The sequence below is a fragment of the Leuresthes tenuis genome, unplaced genomic scaffold (genome assembly GCF_036924035.1).
Source record: "Leuresthes tenuis unplaced genomic scaffold, fLeuTen1.0.hap1 SCAF_20, whole genome shotgun sequence".
NCBI classification, from domain to species: domain Eukaryota; kingdom Metazoa; phylum Chordata; class Actinopteri; order Atheriniformes; family Atherinopsidae; genus Leuresthes; species Leuresthes tenuis.
In genome coordinates, this window is record NW_027325374.1 from 15094216 (window position 1) to 15115931 (window position 21716).

Here is a 21716-nt window from a genome sequence, read left to right on the forward strand (position 1 = left end):
TGTAGACAAAGTCAAGTGAAGCTGAATTTAGAAACAGGGCCGTACAAGGTCAAAGGTCAAGATGAGCTTTTCAAATTCATAAATAATATCCTAATCTGACTATTCTCTTGGTTTATTGATTCACAGCAACTGCATATATATGTCATGACCTTATGATCTTGTTTAAATGTTTGCATGTATGTGGGAAAAATGTTCACCCCCAAGAAATAGTTGTTATTTTTTTTTATTTTCAATCAAAATAGATACATAAAAGATACAAAACAATCCCCTGATTTAGTCTGACATCACTTTGAACGATCACCTTTTCTTTAAGAATAATGTTAGATATCAACATGCACGGTTGCGCTTCATTCTTTTTTCCTCAGTATAATCTGGTGACTCAGAGGATTTTACGGTTTGTTAGAAACCCTCTGATTGTTTTCTACACCATAATGGTAAAATGTGATGTTTCTATTCAGCATCAGATGTGTGAGCTACATAACACACTTTATCTCACGAGCCCTAGTTTTGAGAAAGAGCCTCAGCGCCCAGAAAATTATGTTTGTAAGGCTTGAGATTGCAACGCTTTTTTTTCTTTTTATTTATTTGGTCCTGATGCAAAAAAACATCCCCCAAAAACACACAAAAAGAATCTCAGATAGCACAGCAGGTTTCTGATGTTTTTGTTTTATTGCTGCTTTTCTGAAGTTTTCTTGTGTTTGCAAAACTTTGTTGTGCCGTCCGATGAAGTTTTGTTTTGCAAGTCACAACCATGGGGTCATATGGGAAAGTATAACCTCTCAGTAGCTGGGTTTGCATTCATCGACAAAACAAATCTCAAGTGATCATTTGAGAAGCCACAAAAACTAAACAGAATTCAGAATTTATATTGAGCAGTTTGACGCAAATTAACTAGGCTTCATAAGTGTCTCCAGGGTGTGGCAGTAAGGTCTGTATTGTTTGTGGTTGTAATTCAGTAATTCAGTAGAAGAAGTAGTTTCTCTAACCTGAAAGATCTATTTATTCATCCGTCCATTACCTGCTTAATCCAATTCAGGGTTGCAGTGGGAAAGGTATACATCCTGGACGGGTCGCCATCCATCACACGGCCAACACAGATACAAACGAGGCAAACCACCACGCACACTCACGCTCATTCCTAGGGGTTCTTTTAGAATCACCAACATACATGTTTTTGGACTGTAGGAGGAAGCCGGAGTACCCGGTAACCTGAAACAAACCCCAAGAATGTGAGTTTGCTTTTGCCCACACTGCAAAGAGCTTGTGAGTTAAGTGATTTTCATCTTTAGCAGGTTTAGAGTCAATTCACAAGTGCTTCCATTCCTCCTAACATTCACAGAGTCCTCTTTGAAACAGGCAAAAACCGTCTGCAAAGTTTTTGTTCACTGCAGCAAATTTGATCTACTTATGAGTAAAAACAAACTCATTTCTTCAGCAGACGGATGTAAAAATATCTTGGAAGCATCAACATATGTAACGACAGTCATCATTTTCCAGAGTGAAACCAACACATTCAGGTAGAGAATCAAGAGGCGAAAGGCACTGTTTTCCTGGAGCTCAACATTAATAACATGGGCCAACATAATTAGTGGCAAAATAATTATACCTTTATTTTGATTTGAAAATCCATTCCTTCGAGGTAATTCTGTGTGCTTTTACATAACACTAATGAAGTAAACATTAACCTTGCATGCACACAGCATTGTAAACCTGTGCTAGTGTATCATTATCTGCTTCTTTTTTGTTTCAGTGACCTAATGACTCATACATGGTGGCAGTAAATAAATATCTTCTCTTTTGTTTCTTCTTAACATGCACACCTGCATGCAGACACACTCTCACACATATACACATTCAGCACATATGGTACATTGTAGTCTTTGATAAGTTAAGTCATATTGGAGAAGTACTCAAGCAAAGTAAGTAGGTAAGAATATTAAGGCCTAAAAATTTTAGATTTTTAAACATGGCTGGGAGCAGATCACATCTGACATAACCTCAATGTTGATGTTAAACAATAATAATCACACATGTTAATTTCAGAACAATAATAATAATAATAAAAAAAACTCTTTGTGAGAAAAAAACAATGTTCAGGGTCTAATGCATCATGCAGTGTGATGTCACTCGGCAACTTCAACATAATTGGCTGGGTAGAAGCCCTCCTTTCCTCCGCTCAGTACCCCTCGACACCATCCTTGGTCATCTTCCTCCTCAACCTTCAGGAAGACCTCACCTGCAATTAGAAACAGTAAACCTCAACTGAGTCACGCTCATATACAATAATACTTTGGAAAGTCGAGTGAACGGTATATTTTGAATATTTTCAAAAGCTTTACTTTGCCATTAGACACCCCATCCTGATGGGAGACTTAAGTCAGTATGTGCTCTCTGCAAAGCCACCAAACTCCTTTAACAAAAAATTTGACCTTGTGAAACACAGGAGTTGCTGCTTTCCCAATGTCTCAATCAGATGGTTTGGTTATGTTTCTCTGTGACAAGCCAAACTTACACGAAAGCAGTAAATCGCTGATTTTTGCACTCCTTGAGGTGAAAGTTAAGAGTATCAAAGGAGACTGGGGCTTTAAAGAGATTGTAGATGGACTTATCATCTTCAGTTATATGTCATAAGGGGCTGTCTGATGACAAAATAAAGAGAATAAAAGATTCTAGTGTACATTTCATCTGCTAAATGTCTTTTGCTGCTGACCCTGTTCATATTTCTTTCAGTATGTACATGTATTTTAAGCATTTTAAGGTGATTTCTGTCAACATGCATTTGTTCATGACGGCTAATGATTTGAGTTATTTTATACTATACTTATATAATAGTTTTGATTATATATCTATAGTCTCGTCCTTCTGTTAGTTCTGATGATTACCTCATTTGTATTTGTCTTGTTGATATTCTGCAAATTACATACAGCAAATTAGCTACATTTTTACTACCTACAGGATTTTGTTACTTAAAAAAATTAATCACAATTACTTATTGATTATATAATCAGAAATACATATATATGTATCTTTATTTATATTTATATATGATATATTTATATATCATAGTCAAATATAAAGTAAACTCTCCTATATACTGATTGTGAAATGAGATATATGCAATGTGCTTGTTCCCTTAGCTGGACAAGTTCTTATGAACTGGCATAATATGCACATACACTGAATTGAGACAGAATTAAAATCAAAGCTGTATCTGGTAATTTGCCACGTTGGTAGGGACTAAATTGTGTACAGCGCATGTATGTTTACCAGCTTGTCTGCCATAACTTTAGAAGGACAGATTGCATTTGTATCTGCCACTTACGTGATTTTATTTTTTTCTTTATGTGGTGATTGTAATTTTGTGTAAAAGTCGTACTTGAACACCGCAATCATATCAATGCTTCACACTTCATTTGTCACCTGCTTTAAAGGACAGCTCATCACCCTCCTCTCCCACGTAGTCGTACATAGCTCTCACCTTCACACCCCCAATCATCACACTAGTAGAAGAGGACATGTCAAAAAGCGTAACTATGACTTTGGCTTGAATGTGTATCGTTCTATTCTAATGTCTAGTGGTTGAATCCATGATTCTATTGTCATTTATTCATCATCGATGAGATGGTGTAAAATGAACACACCACTCAGAATAGCTTACGGTCTGCTTTCTTTTCCTTTCTGGTCTCTCTTTCTTCTCTTTAGCTTTTTTACTGGTGGGACCCATTCCTAGAAAAAGACAAAACAAACAAACAACAACAAAAAAAATCAACAAAAAATGTACTGCAAGTTCATTTCTGTACATTTAAAAACACAATGTAGACCATTATTAATGTGGGGTATAAAGAGGCTATGGACAATGTGAGGCTGACATGTCTCTTTAATGTCGCATGGAGATCTCGGACACTGTCTGTGGAGTGGTAGAGTGTGTTCCAACTATAGGGAGATCATGCTACTCATCCTCTCTGGGTAAGTTTAATCCAGGGAGGGCTCTGATCAATTGTCCAACCTTGGCTCCAGAATGGTTCGCAGCCATGTGGCCGGGATAAGTGTCTTTCCCTACTCCCCTCCAAGTCGCGTCATGGTTCTCAAGTGTGCTCTTTACTTAAAGTGGAGGAGTGTAAGAATCTTGGGATCTTGTTCACAAATGATGACAAGTTAAAGTGACAGATAGATAGACAGATAGGGGCTTCATCAGCAGCAATTTGGGTGCTGTACCAGTTTTTTGTGGGAAAGAGGGAGCTGGACTGAGGGGCAAAGCTTTCGAAAGTCCATCTTCATTCCAACCCTCACTTATGGGCATGAGATTTGGGTAGTGATCAAAAGAATGAAATTGCTGAAATGTGTTTTTTCATTCATTGAGAGTATCTGGGCTTAGTCTTAGAGAAAGGGTGAGGAACTTCCAGAGGGACCTTGGAGCAGAGCCACTACTCCTCTGCATTGAAAGGGGCTTGCTGAAATGGTTCATCCATCTGATTAGGATGCCACCTGGCCACCTCCTTTTGGAGGTTTTCTGGGCATTTGAAATTGGAAATAGACCCTGGGACAGACCCAGAACTCGTTGGAGGGAGCATATATAATTTCTGGCCTGGGAACATCGTGGGATCCCTTAGGGCTAACTGGAGAGTGTCACTGGAGGAGGGATGTCTGCGTTTCCCTCCAGGACCTGTTCCCCCTCATGACCTGACCTTGGTGGAAGATAATGGATGGAGGGTATAAAGAGTGAGCATTCAAAATTGCAAAAATGAAAACAGGAAGGGGAGTTTCCTTTCAAAATAATATTCACTTTTATACTATTTTCCTGTTTGATACATTATTTTTTTTTACATCTCCGGTGGAAAAAAACAACAACAAAATCCTTGTTATTTTGATTTACAGTAAATATTTGTGTTGTCCTTTATTTCTACCTGAAGAGTTTGAGTTTTATCTGCATGTTCTTGAGCAAAAACTTTTGTATACCTCGATCTTTGGCCAGTCCGTTGGCATGCCGGGACCATGATTGTTCTTCCACCATTTGAGATCGTCTTGCTCATCAATGGACATCAGAGTCTGATGGAGCTCACTGTAAACTGATTTAACACTGACACAGATACAGAGCAGTGGATACAGATCACTCGCTTTACCTTGATTTATACACTTCCTTTGTACACAAACACATTCAGATGGCTGCTCACCTCTCGTTGTTGGTGATGTCCAAATGTCTGTGGATGGACAGAAATACTTGCTTCAGAAAGCTGATCCTCTTCCTCTCCTCCTCCTGTGATTGTTCAAAAATGGCTTCCATCTCCTCCATGTAGCGAGGCGTGTAGGATGATACATCCTCCAGGAGTTTCTCATATCGATCTCTACACTACAAGGAATTCAGAAGAAACTTTTTTATGATGAACAGTATTCTCCCCAGAATGAGTTTGGTGTTTCCTCAACAGAATATATAACATATAAATCATCTGGAGCTTTCCATTGTTCCCATGATGGTTTCCATAAACACAGAGCAGAATAACAATCACACAGCTCCATATATGGGAAAAGCTTGGAACAGAAACTTAATATTGGGCCTCATGTTTAGACTTAATAGTTTCTCAAGTGAATAAATATCACAGCAAGCAGCAGGCCAATAAAACTCTCTTGGAATGCAACATGTTTAACTATGTTACATATAGTGAACCAAGCATGATGCAAATAAATCAGCCTGGAATTATGCAGTGTGGTAACATATCTCCTGACCTTTTCCTTCTCCTCTGTGGCCTTTTCTCTGGCCTCAGTGATCTTCTGCTTTTTCTGCTCACTCCACTCAGAGTTCTCGTTTGATTGCTTTTCTTTGTCCAGGGCTGCTTGCTCCCTCTGACATGACTTGTGGTAGGCGACTCGGACCTTCTCCAACTGTTGATAACATATTCATATATATCCATTTTATTCACTCAGTAGAAAATTGCCATTTCTAGAGTTTTGTTCGTCCAGATCATTCTCACGTCTGAATAGTTGAACACAATTTTTTCAATAAAAGCAGCAGAACTAAGAAAGTCAGAAACTTTTTTTTTCTGGACATATTCTTGGAGCAGGACACATTACCCTGGCAACCAAGAATGAATGAAAGTGGAGGTTTCCAACAATAAAATGTAAATGTTATTAAAAAGGGTGATTCAAACCCAAAGTATAACCTACCCCCCAAAAACCTTGACAAGCCATTTTAGTGCCCGAGCCTAACCAAACAGTGACTGGAAATAAAATAACGAAAGTAAAAGTCATAAAATCAGATAAATCTTGGTCTGACAAAGTCAGCTAGCTGAATGAGTGTTTTGACTCATTCACTGCTATCTGGCTAGACTTTTTCTTTCGGCAGAGAGAAAAAAGGTTGACATGTACATGACGTGGACATCAACTACAGCAACTACCCATTCCCATCTCTGCACACAAGCAAATATGAATGACATATGTGTGCTGGACCTTCTGCAGCTTTTTGGACCACGGTTTCTGCGCACGTGAAAAACTTGTGTTGTTGTCGTAGCTCTCCCTGAACCCACAGAAGAGTTTTTTGGGGAAGGTCTCCTTCTGCCAAGTCTTCACCCGCTTTCCTTCCTCTGAGGTAAGCGACTGGGAGATGGAGGAGTGGAGGGTGGACAACTGCTCGGTGGACGTGAAGAAACACTGCCACGCCCTCATGAGGGAGCCATAAAGCGGCCCTGGGGGAGCAAAAAATAGTCACCTGTACAGAGTGTAGGGGTGAGTCATGTAACCAATAAAGAAGAAATGACCTAATTTGTCAACTGGAAATTTCAGAAAAGGGCAGATGCTCTCATTTAATAAACATAAATACATAATTCTTACTTGATGAAAGGTGCGATAGTCAAAAAGACTTGCGAGTACATGTGTTAGACCCCTCAACTTCTCATACTTACGAGAATCCACTACTGACTTCCACTTGCTGCTCCATTGGCTGAGCTGCTGGGCGTACTGTTTTTCTACTTTTGCTCTCTCCATGAAGCAGGCCATGATGTCGTTGCAGGCCTGGAAGGACCGTTCAGTTCGGTGCACCGTACGTACATAATTCCCTGGCTGGGAGGAATGGAGAAAAGACGTTCGTGTATCAGAATAATCTTCTTGCAACAACACACTCAACTACAGTTGTGCATTTACGAGGTAAAAATGTGTAGATTTTATAATGAATCTTCCTCACCATCCAGAAGCTCTGTTTCCTGGCATCTTCAAGTGGTTCTTTAGGGAGGCTCGCCATTACCGCAAATGCGTCTGTCTCAGAAAGCACAATAAATATCTGTTTGTGTTATACCAGCTAGATGCTAGACTGGTGGAGAGGCAGAACGAGCATGGAAAGATGTTTTTATTGGCAAGCAGATGACACTGATTATTATGCAACAGGCTGGATGTCTGCACAGTGTAATGTGCAGATACAGCAGGCCACCCTCCTCGTAAACAAAACTGTTCCTCCTGTATGGCAGGCATGCCTGACAGCAAATAATTGTCAGTCAAAACCTCACTGTTCACCTAGCTGATCTTTTACAATTACAACTTCGATCCAGACAAGACGTTATTAACACTATTCAAAGCGCAGACACCCACAAGTCGAGTGAGGGGACTGTCGTTTCAGTGGTGAACTGGAATTCACAGGGGTGGGATCTGCCAGCAGGAATAGAACAGCTGCTCCAGCATTCTTCCTGTTGCTTTCCCAAAATAAACAGCAAGGAAAGGTCATCTTTCCCTTTGCTCTGACTAATACAAGGCCTATTAGAACCAAGTGTCTCCATGTCTGACTCCTTCTTGTCAGTTCAAGAATCACAACCACATGAATGCAACAGGGCGGTTTCGCTATCCGGCTTCACATGAAAGATTTCAGCAGAATAAAATATCCACATCGCATTTTTTTCACAGTATACTGCCAAGCTCACAGGGTAGGCAGACCTGAGAGAAAGGGGAAATTAAACACAAGGAAGAAGTTGAATGCATAAACATGCAAATGACAGTCACATTCAGGCCTATTTCTGTCTGTGTGTTGGCACATTGTTGACTGAGCGCTGGAAAATTGTCTAACCACACCTCATCACAAGACTGAACTTGACTAAGAGTTAGACCTTTTTCCCTCTTAGCGCTTATAATATCATGTTTTTTCATGATTTTTTCAGTGAGGTCCAGCAAGTGGAAACACAGTAGAAAGTCCCTGTGCGCTCAAACTAGAGTGTCTTTTTAACTCTATCCTAATTCTGCTTTCCTGGCGGAGGAAAAGGCAGAAAAGCAAGCCTGAGCAACTTGGAAACAGGACTCAGAAGCTCTTCTCATTATATTGCACCAACAAATTAATTCAGTATAGTCATATACAATTTTGATTCCAAATAATTCATTCGTAAGCCAAGAAAAATTTTAAAAATACAAAAAGTGAGAGCTGAGCAGTCATGCCTGGAAGCAACCATCACTTACATTTCTCTCTGAATAACCAGTGATTACTCAAGTGGCCACTTGTTGCTGTAGTTAAAAGGCTACTGAGGATTTCTCTCCATGTCTGTCTCCCCCCTCTCCCAGTACGCCTCTCCTCCCCTAACACATGCTTCTCCCCCTCTCTCCTCTCTCGCTGACCCAGTTTTCCCTTGGCTTTTAAAGTTACACACACGCACGTTGTTGATCTCAAAGTGGGTGTGAAACACCCAAAGCCACCAGGACAAAAAAATTAACTTAAACTAATTGATTAAGTTGCATGGTAATCACCCTGATGCTAATTGGCTTCAGGGCAAACAAGAAAGAAACTTACCTCTCTTCTTCTTCTCCTATGTTAGCTGTGAGTCGCTTGCAGCCGCATCAGAATGAATCCTTTTTCTCTTTTTTCTTCTGTTGCCTTACTTCAACCCCATCATTTGCTCACTGGCTGTCTTCTTATCAGCTTGTTTAGCTCTTCAAGCTCTTTATGACTATTAACTTCTCTCCACACTGTTATTAGAAAAACAGCTGGAAACACCCCCCTCCCTCCCTCTCTCTGCCTGTCCCTCCCTCTGTCTCTCTCAATATGGTGCTAATGAGATGCTAAACTTTCGTTTTGACAATTCACTGGTCACAGAATCGTGTCGGAGTGGCACACAGTCATGAGAGCTTATTAGTGAGCGTGTGTGACAACAGTGGTGGGGGTTCCCATGTGCTGCTACGTCACCCTTGTGCTCCTCTGTGAGCTGCCATTGTTTTTGGTGAGGGCTAGAAAGAGAGCACAGTAAGCAGCATGGTCATCTTTACACTATTTACTTTACTCAGTCTGTACTCTTCTGGATACAAGCCAGGAGTGAAATGAGAACACTGGAGGCATCCAGAGTTACAGTCGACTTCGTGTTGAAACTGATTTTCTGTGGCCAGCTGAGAGCAACAGAAACAAGTTGTCAACACAACATTAACACGTCACCTTTTAAACCTACATGGCAAAAGTTTTAAAAGTTGTTTTATTACTTCAGGTCAACCATAAAGCTCAATAATGACACACATGAAATTTTATTTTTGACAACCAAGTATGTGTTAAATATTCTTTTATCTGATATTCTTTTGGTCAACACTATGTTCTAGTCAAATGATCACTTATGTTATTTTATAATCTATTTAATTTTGGTAACATGATGTTGGTTATAGTGTGGTTATCTTTGCCTTCTTTATATCAAGGAACATAGCGTAGATAAGTAGATAAGTCATGGCTATAAATGAGGCCTCATTTACATCTTGTAAATGTTTTTTAAACATTTTAAACAGTTTCTCCTCAGTTCTGAAGTAAAATAAAATGTTACTGTTAGTCATGACAGACTCTTATACTCTTTTAGGGAAAGTGTCCTCCACTGAAAAACAGCAGTTTTTGTATTTTAAGATTGGGAAACCTTAAGCAACCATCTGAATACATTTCCAGCAGGCTCATCATCCTGCTGCCACTGAAAATGGAGCTTTTGAACATGTGGTTAACATTGTGAAATGATGTGCTTTAACCCAAACCATGATCGTTTCCTAAGTGTTTGGTTCTTAAACTCTATTTCATCCTTGATTAAACAGCCACAGTGTAACACAATTAGGCAATCCCCAGCTATGTAAAAGTGCTTCTGACAGGCTTAAACTGTTATTATAAGTGTGTAACCACATTATGTTAAGGATCTTTGCTCAATTCTTATTTCAGAAAGATAACGGCACAATCGTGAGAGAGAGGAATACAGAGAGCTGCCCTGCATATGTGTATATACAGTACAAATGTGTTTGTTCATTTTTTTAAACTGTAGCAGCAAAATTGTTTCCATTACATGTTCTGGTATGATATGGTATGGCTTGGTGTAGCTTGTTAAAAGTAGTAGGGCTTTTGCTTTGCTGTACTTGTAGTACAGGTAGATCATCTTTTGTATGCAACCAAGCTGAGAACATTTTTTATCTCCTGGACTGAACACGGTGTGGATTTACAAGCTTTAACTGTTATTGAAGGACACATTAGAGCGAAGAAATAACTGCACCTTTGCTTCCTTTGTTTCATCATTATCTTTTAAATGGTGGCATTTATTAAGTATGGGTGCGTATTTTGTTGAATTGTGTGATTATTGTCTATTCGAAACAGTAGTCTGCAGTGTGAACCAATGCAAAAATGTTGCATTGGTTCAGCTTTAAACCAAAATTGATGTTGTTGCATAAGACAGTGAATTAGTATCAATTATGCAATCCTATCTACATTGGGAATACTGGAAAAAAAAGACAATGTGAGAGGTTAGTAAAATCTTGAAACTGCTTGGACAGAAAATGTCATAGAAAATAAGAAAAAAAATCTTCTAATTTAACTAATGTATTTATAAGCAACATAGATAATGTCACAACCACCCATAAAGTTCTAAATTCTGATTCTGTCTATTAACAATATAATATACTTGATGTTGTAAAACTGCAGCTACTTAGCAGATGCTGCTCAAAGTATTCTTGTGCAATATGTTAGATTGCTGCCTTCCTTTTCAAACTAAAAACTCATCCTTATATGTATAAGCACTTATATGTATAAGTTGGCAAAGAAACCTTTTCTTTTTCACGTGGGCTATTTCTACCAAAGTCCCTATGAACACTGATATTAAAGATGGGTGAGATATCATGAACCATGGTAATATGAGTTGTAGGGCTTGTGTAAGATTATATTTATGATTGGCATTCATTAACCTACTCTGGCTACCATCCATCCATTTTCTATACCCGCTTAATCCGTCGGTCGGGTCGCGGGGGGGCTGGAGCCTATCCCAGCGGTTATCAGGCGAGAGGCGGGGTACACCCTGGACAGGTCGCCAGTCCATCACAGACTCTGGCCACCTTGCTTGCAAATAGTCTGACATTCATCCTCTCCTAAATTGTTTTTCTTTGTTCTCCAAGACTCACATGCATGCTTCTGTTTGCTGCATGAGTGTGGCCACCACACCACACAGATTAAGGAATCTCTTCTTCCCAACCGTGAGCTCCAAACTTTTGTCCTATTAGCTCACCAAGACTGATGGGAAAACAACCCTGGACCTGAAAACAATGTTGTGTTCAACCACCACAGGGCTGACACGAACTGCTGCCAAATGACTCAATCCAAACCAAACACTTTTAACTGTATTATCAAGTAAATTAGTCAGTGCAAGAAATCCAAAGAGAAATGAGAATCACGACATGGCCATACTTTATTTTAGCATTTATTTCAACAACTTAGTTGTACTTCTATCATCTTGTTTATCAGTATATACTGCATTTTATTGAAAACAAAATTTATATATATATATTTTTATATATTCATATATATATCTTTTATCTCTGCATACTTACGCTCATACTGTATGTAGTCATATTCATTATGCATTTCACTAGACCTAAAATACTCTTAATTCTTAGTATGTAATGCTTTCTACACTACTGCTCAGTGCATGCACCTCTCAGAGTAGTATCCATCATGAGATTGCATTGAGGCAACTCAGCATGAGAAAACAGAGTCATAGTTTGATATTCGCATGGAGAAAATATGCATTATCTAAAGTGTCTCCTTCACCGGGGTCACCACATGGCGAGCAGTATAGAAAGCATTTACAGAAAACCCAAAAGAAAACAAACAAAACAAAGCATCAAAGAATTTGTCCACACTATTTGGAAGACAAAGATTCTTAAGAATGTTTACATACTTAATATTATAATCTTTACTGTACTATATTTTTGTTATCATTATTGTCATCATTACGTACAGAGCTATAAATGATGTGATTTTTGCCCAACAGTTGAATTCACTGCAGGGAACCGCTGCACAGGCATGTTAATAAATCCAGGATGTGCCTGTTCTCCTAAATGTAACACATACTGTAATTTAAGTTATCACAGAAAATTTGTTTTTAAAATGGGGGTCAGAGCATTCCTTTATAATGAGTTAATGTGCGGAACAGTAAAACGTTGAGATTGTCAATTGGTGAGAAAATAAAACGAACAACGACAAAAAAACCCAAAACAAAACAACAAATGTTTTCTGAGCGGTATAAATATGCTTTGGAAAAAGGCATTCGAGAGGGGAAGGTGTAGGTCAGGGGAAGCATTTGGCTACCAAAGCAAGGTGACAAACACTCACACACAAAATCAGACACACTGACTCACAGAGGCAGAAGGTTGAGGAAGTCAGGCAGACAGAGAAGCAGTAAAAAGCCCTTTTTGATCACTGCACCTGCTATGTGAGAGAGCACGGTCAACATTATGGCATCAAAGAGGATAGATCAATCCCTCGACCTGTGATAGGCCATAAACAGCAATAAACTCTTAGAAAAGATGGTGTCAAATGACCTGCTAACCGATTTCAACCTATTCGATTTCACTCCAATAATTCCTCTGATTTCTGAAGAGTAATCAGTTAAACAACGAAAAAAGTTAATTTCACAACAAGATTTTCTCAACATTTTTATGTCCTCATTATTCACAATGTGATATTCAACAGTTATAAATACCCTGACCAGTCTGATATGAATGATTGCTATTGGCACTTTGTACAAAACAAATGGTTCTACTAATAGTGAATCCAGTGTAACATGTAAGATTATTTAGCGCTCGCAAGGTACAAACATACAAAGCTTCTTGGGGCGTCCTCTGGGGGGATATGGCAAATATATAAAAACAATACTATTGTTGCCTATTGTTCTTTCTATCATCATTTACAAATAAAAACTTTTTCTCTCATAGTCTCATCTTGACTTTGGCTCCAGCACTCACAGCCATTTGACACTCTGCTTAAAGCTACAAAACTGATGTTGGGGTGTGGCCTTCTTGTGTCTGTTTTCATCAGAGCTGCTATTTCAGCCACCAGAGTCTCCACGTCAGCCACAATAAATAACATTTAATTGGGCTTTAGCCTTTAAGCAGCATTTTTTTCAACTTGTCTTTAAACTCAGAGTCAAGTTTTGTCATTGCTGCTAAGCAGCAGATGGTGTGAGAATCCATCTGTCAGTGTGCGTGAGAATGAGTGTATGTTTCTTCTTTTCCAGCACAAAATGCAGTGTTAATTAAAAGGCTGTCCATCAAAAGTTTTAAAGTATATTTTCAGTAGAAGAGCTTCATCTTAAGTTATGTTTACTTTCTCATACCCACTTCACAACAGCAATCTCTACATGTATAACAAACTTGCAAGACAACACCTTCCCCACTTATCTACCCCTTAGTCTATGTTAAACACAACCTGTAGATGTCCACTGTTCTTCTCTTGCAAATCTTCTGTTATGGTTCATCTTTGTCAATTTCTTTCTCTCCCTTTCTTTCATCTTTGAATCACCCCTTCACTCTCTCAGTCTGTGTCTCGGGGAGAAGTAGTGACATGCAAAGGAGAGGAGAGTCGCCTGGGGAGAAAGGGAGGCCAAATCAAAGCATAAGAATGGGCGGAATTGAAATACAAATGGACCAAACTAAATAGGATTGATATAACGTTTTAATAAAGAAAACCAGATGGCAAGACGATGGAATGTCTTATCAAATAATTTACATCTAATGAAAGAAGGGCACGGTTGAGCAAATTTGAAAGTAATGATGGTAATGATGAGACACTTTGACTTTCGTTCCCCCTCCAGTGCTTCGATTTGGATTATTTGATCCTGTTTCCTTTAAATGTTCCACAGCCTGTGTTTGTCCTCCCTCACCTGTCAGTGAGTTTCTTGAGAGCCCTTTCGATGTTCATTCGATGTCCCACACGAGTCACTCCCAGGTCCAAGAAGTCGTCCTTGGTAAGCGAAGGCAGATGAGATCCATCTATCTCATTGTCTATAAAACGCTCTCTGTGTTCACCCAGATTTAGATAAGCCAGCCAGTCGGCCACGTCGTACTTGGTCCAGTAGGGTAGAGGTTTGATGGCAAATGGTTTGGCTGGTGGAGGAGCGTTGAGGTGGGGATAGTTGAGACATGAAGGGCTGGGTGGTAGATGCATGGGGGAGGAGGCTCCAGATAGAAAAAGAGTGGGGGAGAGAGAGCGTGAGACGAGCAGGGGGTTTGGACTTGGCACAGTAGATGGAGAGAACAGTGGAGGAGTTGAAACCTGGTAGGCGTCTCCCAGAGGAAGGCCTGGAGATGGAGGAGTGAGGGGGCCAGGAAAGTCAAAGGGGTTATTGTAGACAGGTGTAGTGGGAAGGATAGGAAGAGAGGAGGGCCTTGGAGGAGTGGGGTTTGGCTGCTCAGTGTTATAGATGAGAGGGCTGGGAGCCCGACGCCTAGAAATTGAAGAGCGCATCTCCTTAGTGGGGCTGCACTGAAAATCAAAAGTCTGCCTGCGAAACTTGGACCTGTGCTTAGGTGATGTCGGGTATGGGCAGTAGGTAGGAGAGTGGGGAGGATGTGAATGTACCGGGGAGGTAGGCATTTGTGGAGAAGGTGATCGAGTCCAGTTGCCCTGAACTGGGACTTGAGGAGAAGGTGAGACGGAGGGGGTGGCTGAGAGGTTGGGTGTCAGGATTTGACGATGCTGTGGGGACGAGGTGGGTAGTGGTGAGGTGGAGCGACCAGTGGGCGGGCTGTGAAATGCATCTGTGAAGTCTGCCGAATACCTGAAAGACAAAACAAAATTAACCCTTTAATTTATATAATAAACATTAACATATAACTTAATGTAAAATGACACAAACACTCACACACACACACACACACACACATATATATATGTATATATATATATATATATATTCAAGTATATACATATATGCATATACACTTTCATTTCAATCTTAAAGGTCCAGTGTGTAGAAAGTCGTGTAATCTAAATTTGTGACCAATTGAATACCTGCTACCTACCACAAAACTTTAGTTTTCATGAAAAATGCTAAAGATCTGAAGGTAATGAAGCATGATTCTTTTATAAAGTTCCTAAACTTATCCAAAGATAGTTATCAGTTAGGGGTATTAGTATATATTACTGACAATAAATGTAAAATTAAAAGAAAGAAAAAAACACCAACAATTAAAAAATGAGAATTAGTTGATAATATATCATGTAATATATTTTACAAGTTCTCCAATAATAATATCACTATAATGAATTCTTATGGCCATGATAATCATATATTCAAAATTTGTTTGAATATGAAACTGCATATCCATCAATAGATTGTTGAAAATGATCCACACTGGAACATTAAGCACTTGTTGATGAAAACAAACAAACCTATGCATGGTGGGTGACTTTGGAACATGACTCCAGTCATCCATGCTCTTCATGCTACTCATCTGTTGCAGCTTGGAACTTAGCTCATTGATGATGCTGGCTTTCACGCCCGAAAAAGGAGAGTGAAGTCTGCGGCCTTCCAGAACAATACCCCCTCTCTGGACTCCACCTTGCTCGTGTTCGCCAATCTCACCCCAGACCACCGACCGAGATTCAATGGGCCTCTCCAAGCAGGCAGCCAGGGCTGAGTTAAAGCCATCCTCCAATTTGGATCGACTCTGCTTGTGCTTCTTTTCGTCTACAAGAGATCCATCTAAACCAGAGTTTTCGGGGTTGCTTTGTCTCTGTAACTGCAAAGGAGCAGGATTGGTGCTGCTCTGCCTTCGTAGTGCTATAGGTGGGCCTCTCCCTCCCCCTTCTTTGTAATAAGTCATCTTCGGAAACACAGGGTTTGCCAGTTTGGCGCTGTGCACCTCAAATGTTTGCCCTCCTGAGTAAGAATCCTGATGTTCAATGCCTTTTTCTCCCTCCACTCCTCGCACATCTCCTCCAACCCCTCCTCTGTCTCCTCGCAGCCCACTCAGTCCCAGCATTTCTAAATGATGGTCACTACTGCTATGACTGTCCAGTTCCTCTATTCCAGAATCCACCACAGCATCTTGCCAGTCTCCACTCTTGGGTGTAACTGTAGTGTGATGTGTGTGGTCAGCAGCTTTTCCTCCAGCAATGAGGCTGGCCTTGGGTCCAGCCATGGTCATACTGTAGTCAGAGGATGCTGGAGAGGTTGTAGTGGTTGTTGCAGCAGAAGTTGCCGTCATGGTGGTGGTAGCATATGTCATGGTGGTGGTAAGGGCAGCTGTACCTCTGTCTTGGGCTGGAGTGTGAAAACCTTCTGAGGGGTCATTAGAACTATTGTAATAGGGGTGAGAATGGGACATGGGTTGGGGCCTGTGCAGTGAGCTGGCAGGCAGAGCAGCAGCTGAGGTGGTGGTGGTAGTGGTGGGGGCGAATATTTGTGGGGACGGATAAGATGGAGAGAAAGCTGACTGTGTGAGGTTGGCCACTTCGCTGTCATAAGAGGTGAGACTGGAAGCAGCAGAGTCGCCACCTTGTGAGGAGGTTTGAGGAGCATTTGGGGGCTTGGCAGATGGAAGAGGAGGTGGAAGAGGTGGAGCAACAGAAGCAGAGTGTTGATTCTGCTGACGATGATGCTGAGGATACTCCTGGCCTCTCTCGTTCTTACCATTAGCGAACTGTAAAGGAGGGGGCAGGGGATCTGCAAAGACAAACTCTTCATCTACATCAATTGAGGGAGCTGGAGGAGGTAAAACCATTAGTCCTAGGCTTCCACCTGTTCCAGCTCTGGCTTCTCCCATATTGACATTAGTCTCTGATGGAGCTGTAGGGACAGTGTACTGAGGAATATAGGTGGTGTTGGGAGTGTTTTCCATCTGTAGATAGGAAGGTCTGCGGGGGGCAGGTTGAGCTGGTGGGGGAGGAGGGTGAATGGATGGAGCAGGTCTGTTGTCATACACCTCCTTTTCTCTCTCTCTGCTGCTGTGTGGGTAATACTGGGATGAAAATTGGCTGGTTCTGTCCTCAGAGAAACGCACTCGAAGACCCTCTCTGGGTCCTCCCTCCTTTTCTTTCTCCATCCTTTCCCCACCTCCTCCTCCCAAACGTAAAATCCTTGGCGACTGTGGCCGGCTCAAAGATGCAGGAGAGGTGGTAGTGGTTGGGGAGCTTAGGTGGAGAGACACTGGGGAAGTGTAGGCTGATTGTGTTGGGGTTGCAAAAAGCGACGGTGTTGGGGTCTGAACAGGAGTTGGGAATGCTCCCACTGTGGACAGCTGCCGGCCAAAGTGCCGCTCCTCTCGACGTGTCCTGCGGTCATCTTTAAGGGCCCTTTCTCTTGCAGCCAGGGCTAAACCAAGTGGGGAAGAGGGGTCAAGAACTTTTCCTGTAAGTGGGTGAATGAAAGTAGTAGCAGGCTGGGGGCCAAACACTGAGGGAGCTGACTTAGGTTGCCCATCCTGACAAAGGACAGGGGAAGAGTACTCAGGAAGGCCAAAAGCTGGGGGCATGCTGCTGGAATAGTTAACATAGTTGTCTCCAGAAAACATGCCTTCATCTATAGATTTGGATGGCCGAAGCCGAGGGGTGGGAATTTCCATTTGCGAACCCTGTAAAGGCTGAATTTGGGCTCCTAGTGATTCTCCTCCCTCTCCTGCTCCACCCCCTGCCTCCCCTTGGATGTCCTCCTCAGACGAGAGGAAGAAAGAAGCACTCTTTCTTCTCATATCTCTGAAACGTTCTCTTTCTCTGCGCGCCCCTCCTCCAAATGAAGAACCAAATGTCGAGGTGTAATCCAAACTTTCCAGGTTTTGTTGTGAAGAAACCGAAGATGCAACAGTTGATGAAGGCAAGGGAGTGGATGTAGGAGGCTGAGGGGGCAAGGGGTTGAGTTCTGACGGTAAGCTTGCGTTAGGGCTGTCTGAGGCTGTGTCTCCAGTGGTTTGGTCTTCCACATCCTGAGAGGGTTCTGCCTCCATGCTACTACCCTGGCTGCTTCTTCCACTGCTGCTGGTGGAGGGTGCTTTGACAATGATGGTGGGGATGGGGATGGAGCTCTTCTCTTTGGCTGCTCCTCCTTTACCTCTATGTTGTCTCAGCCCATCCTCCACTTTCGACTGCTTCATCAAAGCTCCCCGACCACCCCTTCTTGCTATTCCCTTGCTGACCCCTCCACCTTGCTCCCGGCTGGACACGTGTGGGGGATGTTGCTGTTGAGACTTAGGTTTAGCACTTGTTGGTGGTGTAGCACTGCTGTAGCCTCTCCGTAACCCTCCCATCTTGCCACCACCTCTCCTAGGCACATCTGGCTCTCTGATACACAGTCCTTCTGATTGCCTGCGGAGAGTCGGTACCATGACCTGCTGGTTCATCCCTCCAGCCCCCCCCCTCTCCCAGCCAGCTTGAGTCGGATGCCCTGGTTGAGAGTGGAGCTGGTAGTGGGCTTGAGAAACAGGGGGGATGGGCATAGCAGGGCCCCTTCCAGGATGAGGCCCTGCAGATAAAGGTGGTTCAGGGGCAGATGTGTTAGGGGGTGGGGGGATTTCCTCTGGTCCTGGCACTGATAAGCTGCGAGCTAGCTTCACAGCAGGTGGATGGAGGTACTGCCGCTCTTCCTCTGTTACACCTAAGCATGAAAGCACAAGCAGTTATAAACACTTAAAAAAAACTAAGCTAGTAGAAAACTTTTAGTGATGTTGCAATTACCAATAGATTTTTGTCGCATCATCACTGCATGCTGAGGCCCATGGCCTGGTTGAAAATGAGCTTGGTTGTAGCCAAAACCTGGTCCAGTTTGCACAATGCTCACTGATGACTGCTGCTCATAGGGTTGCTTCAGGTGTTTATATTTTTCAAAAAGAGTAAAAGGAAACAAAAGAAAATTAAACATATCCTTTGATATAATCAAATGATACTGACGTTTGCAATGAATCTGATACTGAGTAGATGTTACATATTATATTGGTCTCTGTGCTGTTGTAACAGGAAACAAGGAATAAATGAATGGACTAAACCTGACTCACACTTAAACAAATGTTTTTGTGTGGGTGGTCCATTGTCAATCATTCTCTGCAAAGTGCAGTGAGGGCAGGAGAACACAGAGCTAAAAAAAAAAAACAACCTATACACTAAGTTGCCTTACAGATAGATATCGTTTCTGCCAGCATTAGTCACGTCCATAAATATGACTAAAAATGTGTTACATTCTAAAGCAGTGGGGATTGAAGAGGGGGTGGGTAGGTTGTTTATGTTAATCTGTATTGCAATACAACGAAAGTGATCCATGGCTTTTCAGCATTTGTTAATATTTTGTAGATTACAACAGAACTGTGCCTGATATCAAACATGATCCTCAGAGCGTAACTAGAACTTTTTCCCAGCAGTACCTCATTTGAGACATTGGGAACAATACTCTTGCTTCGGTCCCTCTTGCCTCCATGACCTCTCTGGCCCTGGTTGTCTGGTGTAATAGTGTGTTGGGCAGCAGCCAATATTTCATCCAGTTTGTCTATATTAAAGGCAGAGCATGAAGAGAGTATAAAAAAACAGAGACAAAGTGGAAAGAAGCACAATAAAGAAACACAAAAGGAGGACTTCAGTGAGCCCCTCTTGCCTTCTTTATATTTAAAAACACCCTCTAACATTATGACTAGAGTGGTGGTAAAAGGTTTCTTACTTAATGCCATCTGATAGACTGTCCTCTTCTTATCAGGACCCTGAGAAGACTCATATTCTGGAGAAGGAGGGAGAAAAAAAGGAGCATCAAACAGGCTGACTTTTAATTAAAGCTGTGGCACTGATAAGGATAATGATAAGATCTGATTTTCACCTGCTTTCTTTTTCCATGGAGAGGAAGCTGTAGTGTACATAATTTGGGAAACATAAATTAGGTGTAACTATAACTGCTATACAGTCATGAGAATAAAGCAGATGAAAGGGTGAAATACATACTTAGACACATGTGATGGTGTGAATGCTGATGTGATGAGAAGGATGGTCATGGGGACAGAAATGATCATGAGAATACACAAATCCATTCTCCCACCTTTGTCCACTGTATGTAGCACATTGAAGGACAAAAAAGAGCATTATGACTAATGGAATTAGAGAAGTGTCATTTCACAACATGCAACTACTTTTATATCCTTTAACATCACTGTTTAATTATCACCTTTTTCTTTACGAGTAACATCAAAAGTGCAAATTAATAAAAAAAACTCCTCTATAGAGCTGTTCTGGCAAAAAAAAAAAAAAAATATATATATATATATATATATATAATTGCACCTTACTGGATCATTGTCTCTGCCTTTTGCATCAACTCAGATGACATCTAAAAGTTGTGTTTCCCTAATAGTATGATGCTACTTTGTCATCCTCTTACAATACAAAACTGCTGAAAACGGCAATGTCATTGTGATCCCCCCAGACAAAAAACAAGGTGCGATGATCTCTTTTTATAAATGAGTTTTTTTGTTCCAGTCTTTGTCCTCTCTATCATCTTACCCATGTCTTCCAGCTCTGATGTCATTGACTTGGAGCGCAGGGCAATGGCAGGAGGAGTCAGTCTTTTGGTCTGCTGCGGGGCTGCCAAGGGAAGCCAGCCAAATGCAGATTCAATGTTTAGGATTCTTGTATACACTTGCAGTCGCAAATGACAACCACATTTCAACAGGCTTTTAAGCTGAAGTAAACATGCAATCTGCTTAATTGTCACATTAAAAAACACAGGATGGAAATGACTTACAAGGAAAATATGACTCTTACCTCTCTTCCGAGCAGTGTCCTCCAGTTCAGGGTTTCGAGCAACCATCACAACTTTTACCATGAGACTGTTGCCACCTTGTCTGATCATATTGACCACCTGCCGATGACCAACCTTCACCACATTTTGGCCGTTCACCTGATAGACACAAAGTCTGGAAAATTAGCTCATGTTTTGCATTAATTTCCATTCACATGAAACATACAGACTTAATTACAAAGGGTGCCTCTCAGAGCAGACTTTAGTAAGAGTCTAACAGTACAATGTGACTTTCCCTGGTTTGGAATACATTGTTTTTTATGACTTAGCTTTATCAGTGTTTGCTGGCATTTGGATTGGTGTATGAGCAACTCAGGCAGAGACTGGAGTAAATCACTTATACACAAGCTTGGGAAGCTTCACAAGTGACTCATATTAGGTTGCATACCAATTAGCAGTATGTGTCAGCTTTAATAGAGGTTTGACAACTGCCATTTTTATAAATTACTTTTCACAGCACCACTCAGGAACCTTTAAAGGTACAAAAGGGCCAGAAAGTTCTTCCCTATAATGTTGCTTTGTATATGATAAACAGAGATTGGATGTACAGCAGCCCCTCAGAGCCATAAACTAAAACTCTACAAACACAACATTTTCATAGAAACAGCATATTCATACCCAATGTATATTTGTAATAACAACCCATGCCCTTTTGTCTGCATTCCAGAACTACCTTTCACAATCTTTCAACAAATTTCTACACTTGTT

General features: G+C 41.2%; 2 protein-coding genes across 3 annotated transcripts in view; both read right to left on the minus strand.

Annotated features, from left to right (window-relative positions):
- Positions 1-1589: 1589 nt before the first annotated feature.
- Positions 1590-8969, minus strand: LOC140278490 (protein kinase C and casein kinase II substrate protein 3-like). Of its 2 annotated transcripts, none has more exons than XM_072373508.1 (10): positions 8753-8969; positions 7172-7242; positions 6894-7050; positions 6442-6677; positions 5722-5877; positions 5172-5347; positions 4957-5077; positions 3659-3726; positions 3421-3500; positions 1590-2236 (listed from the first exon to the last, which is right to left on the minus strand). In XM_072373508.1, exons 2-10 carry the CDS (start codon positions 7226-7228, stop codon positions 2124-2126), a joined length of 1164 nt encoding a protein of 387 aa, XP_072229609.1. In that variant the 5' UTR covers positions 7229-7242; positions 8753-8969; the 3' UTR covers positions 1590-2123. The 2 variants fall into 2 exon arrangements, with proteins under 2 accessions (XP_072229609.1, XP_072229608.1); XM_072373507.1 differs by lacking the exon at positions 8753-8969 and adding an exon at positions 8425-8558.
- A 2673-nt stretch (positions 8970-11642) lies between these two features.
- Positions 11643-21716, minus strand: part of LOC140277910 (SH3 and multiple ankyrin repeat domains protein 1-like) — a 43735-nt gene continuing 33661 nt past the window's right edge. The window contains exons 20-29 of the mRNA XM_072372742.1: positions 20972-21107; positions 20711-20791; positions 20250-20258; positions 20034-20060; positions 19881-19937; positions 19591-19712; positions 18911-19037; positions 15632-18830; positions 14121-15017; positions 11643-13823 (exon numbers count right to left, since the gene is read on the minus strand). Coding sequence (XP_072228843.1) covers positions 13772-13823; positions 14121-15017; positions 15632-18830; positions 18911-19037; positions 19591-19712; positions 19881-19937; positions 20034-20060; positions 20250-20258; positions 20711-20791; positions 20972-21107 — 4707 coding nt within the window. The 3' untranslated portion in view covers positions 11643-13771. The remainder of the gene's footprint in view (positions 13824-14120; positions 15018-15631; positions 18831-18910; positions 19038-19590; positions 19713-19880; positions 19938-20033; positions 20061-20249; positions 20259-20710; positions 20792-20971; positions 21108-21716) is intronic.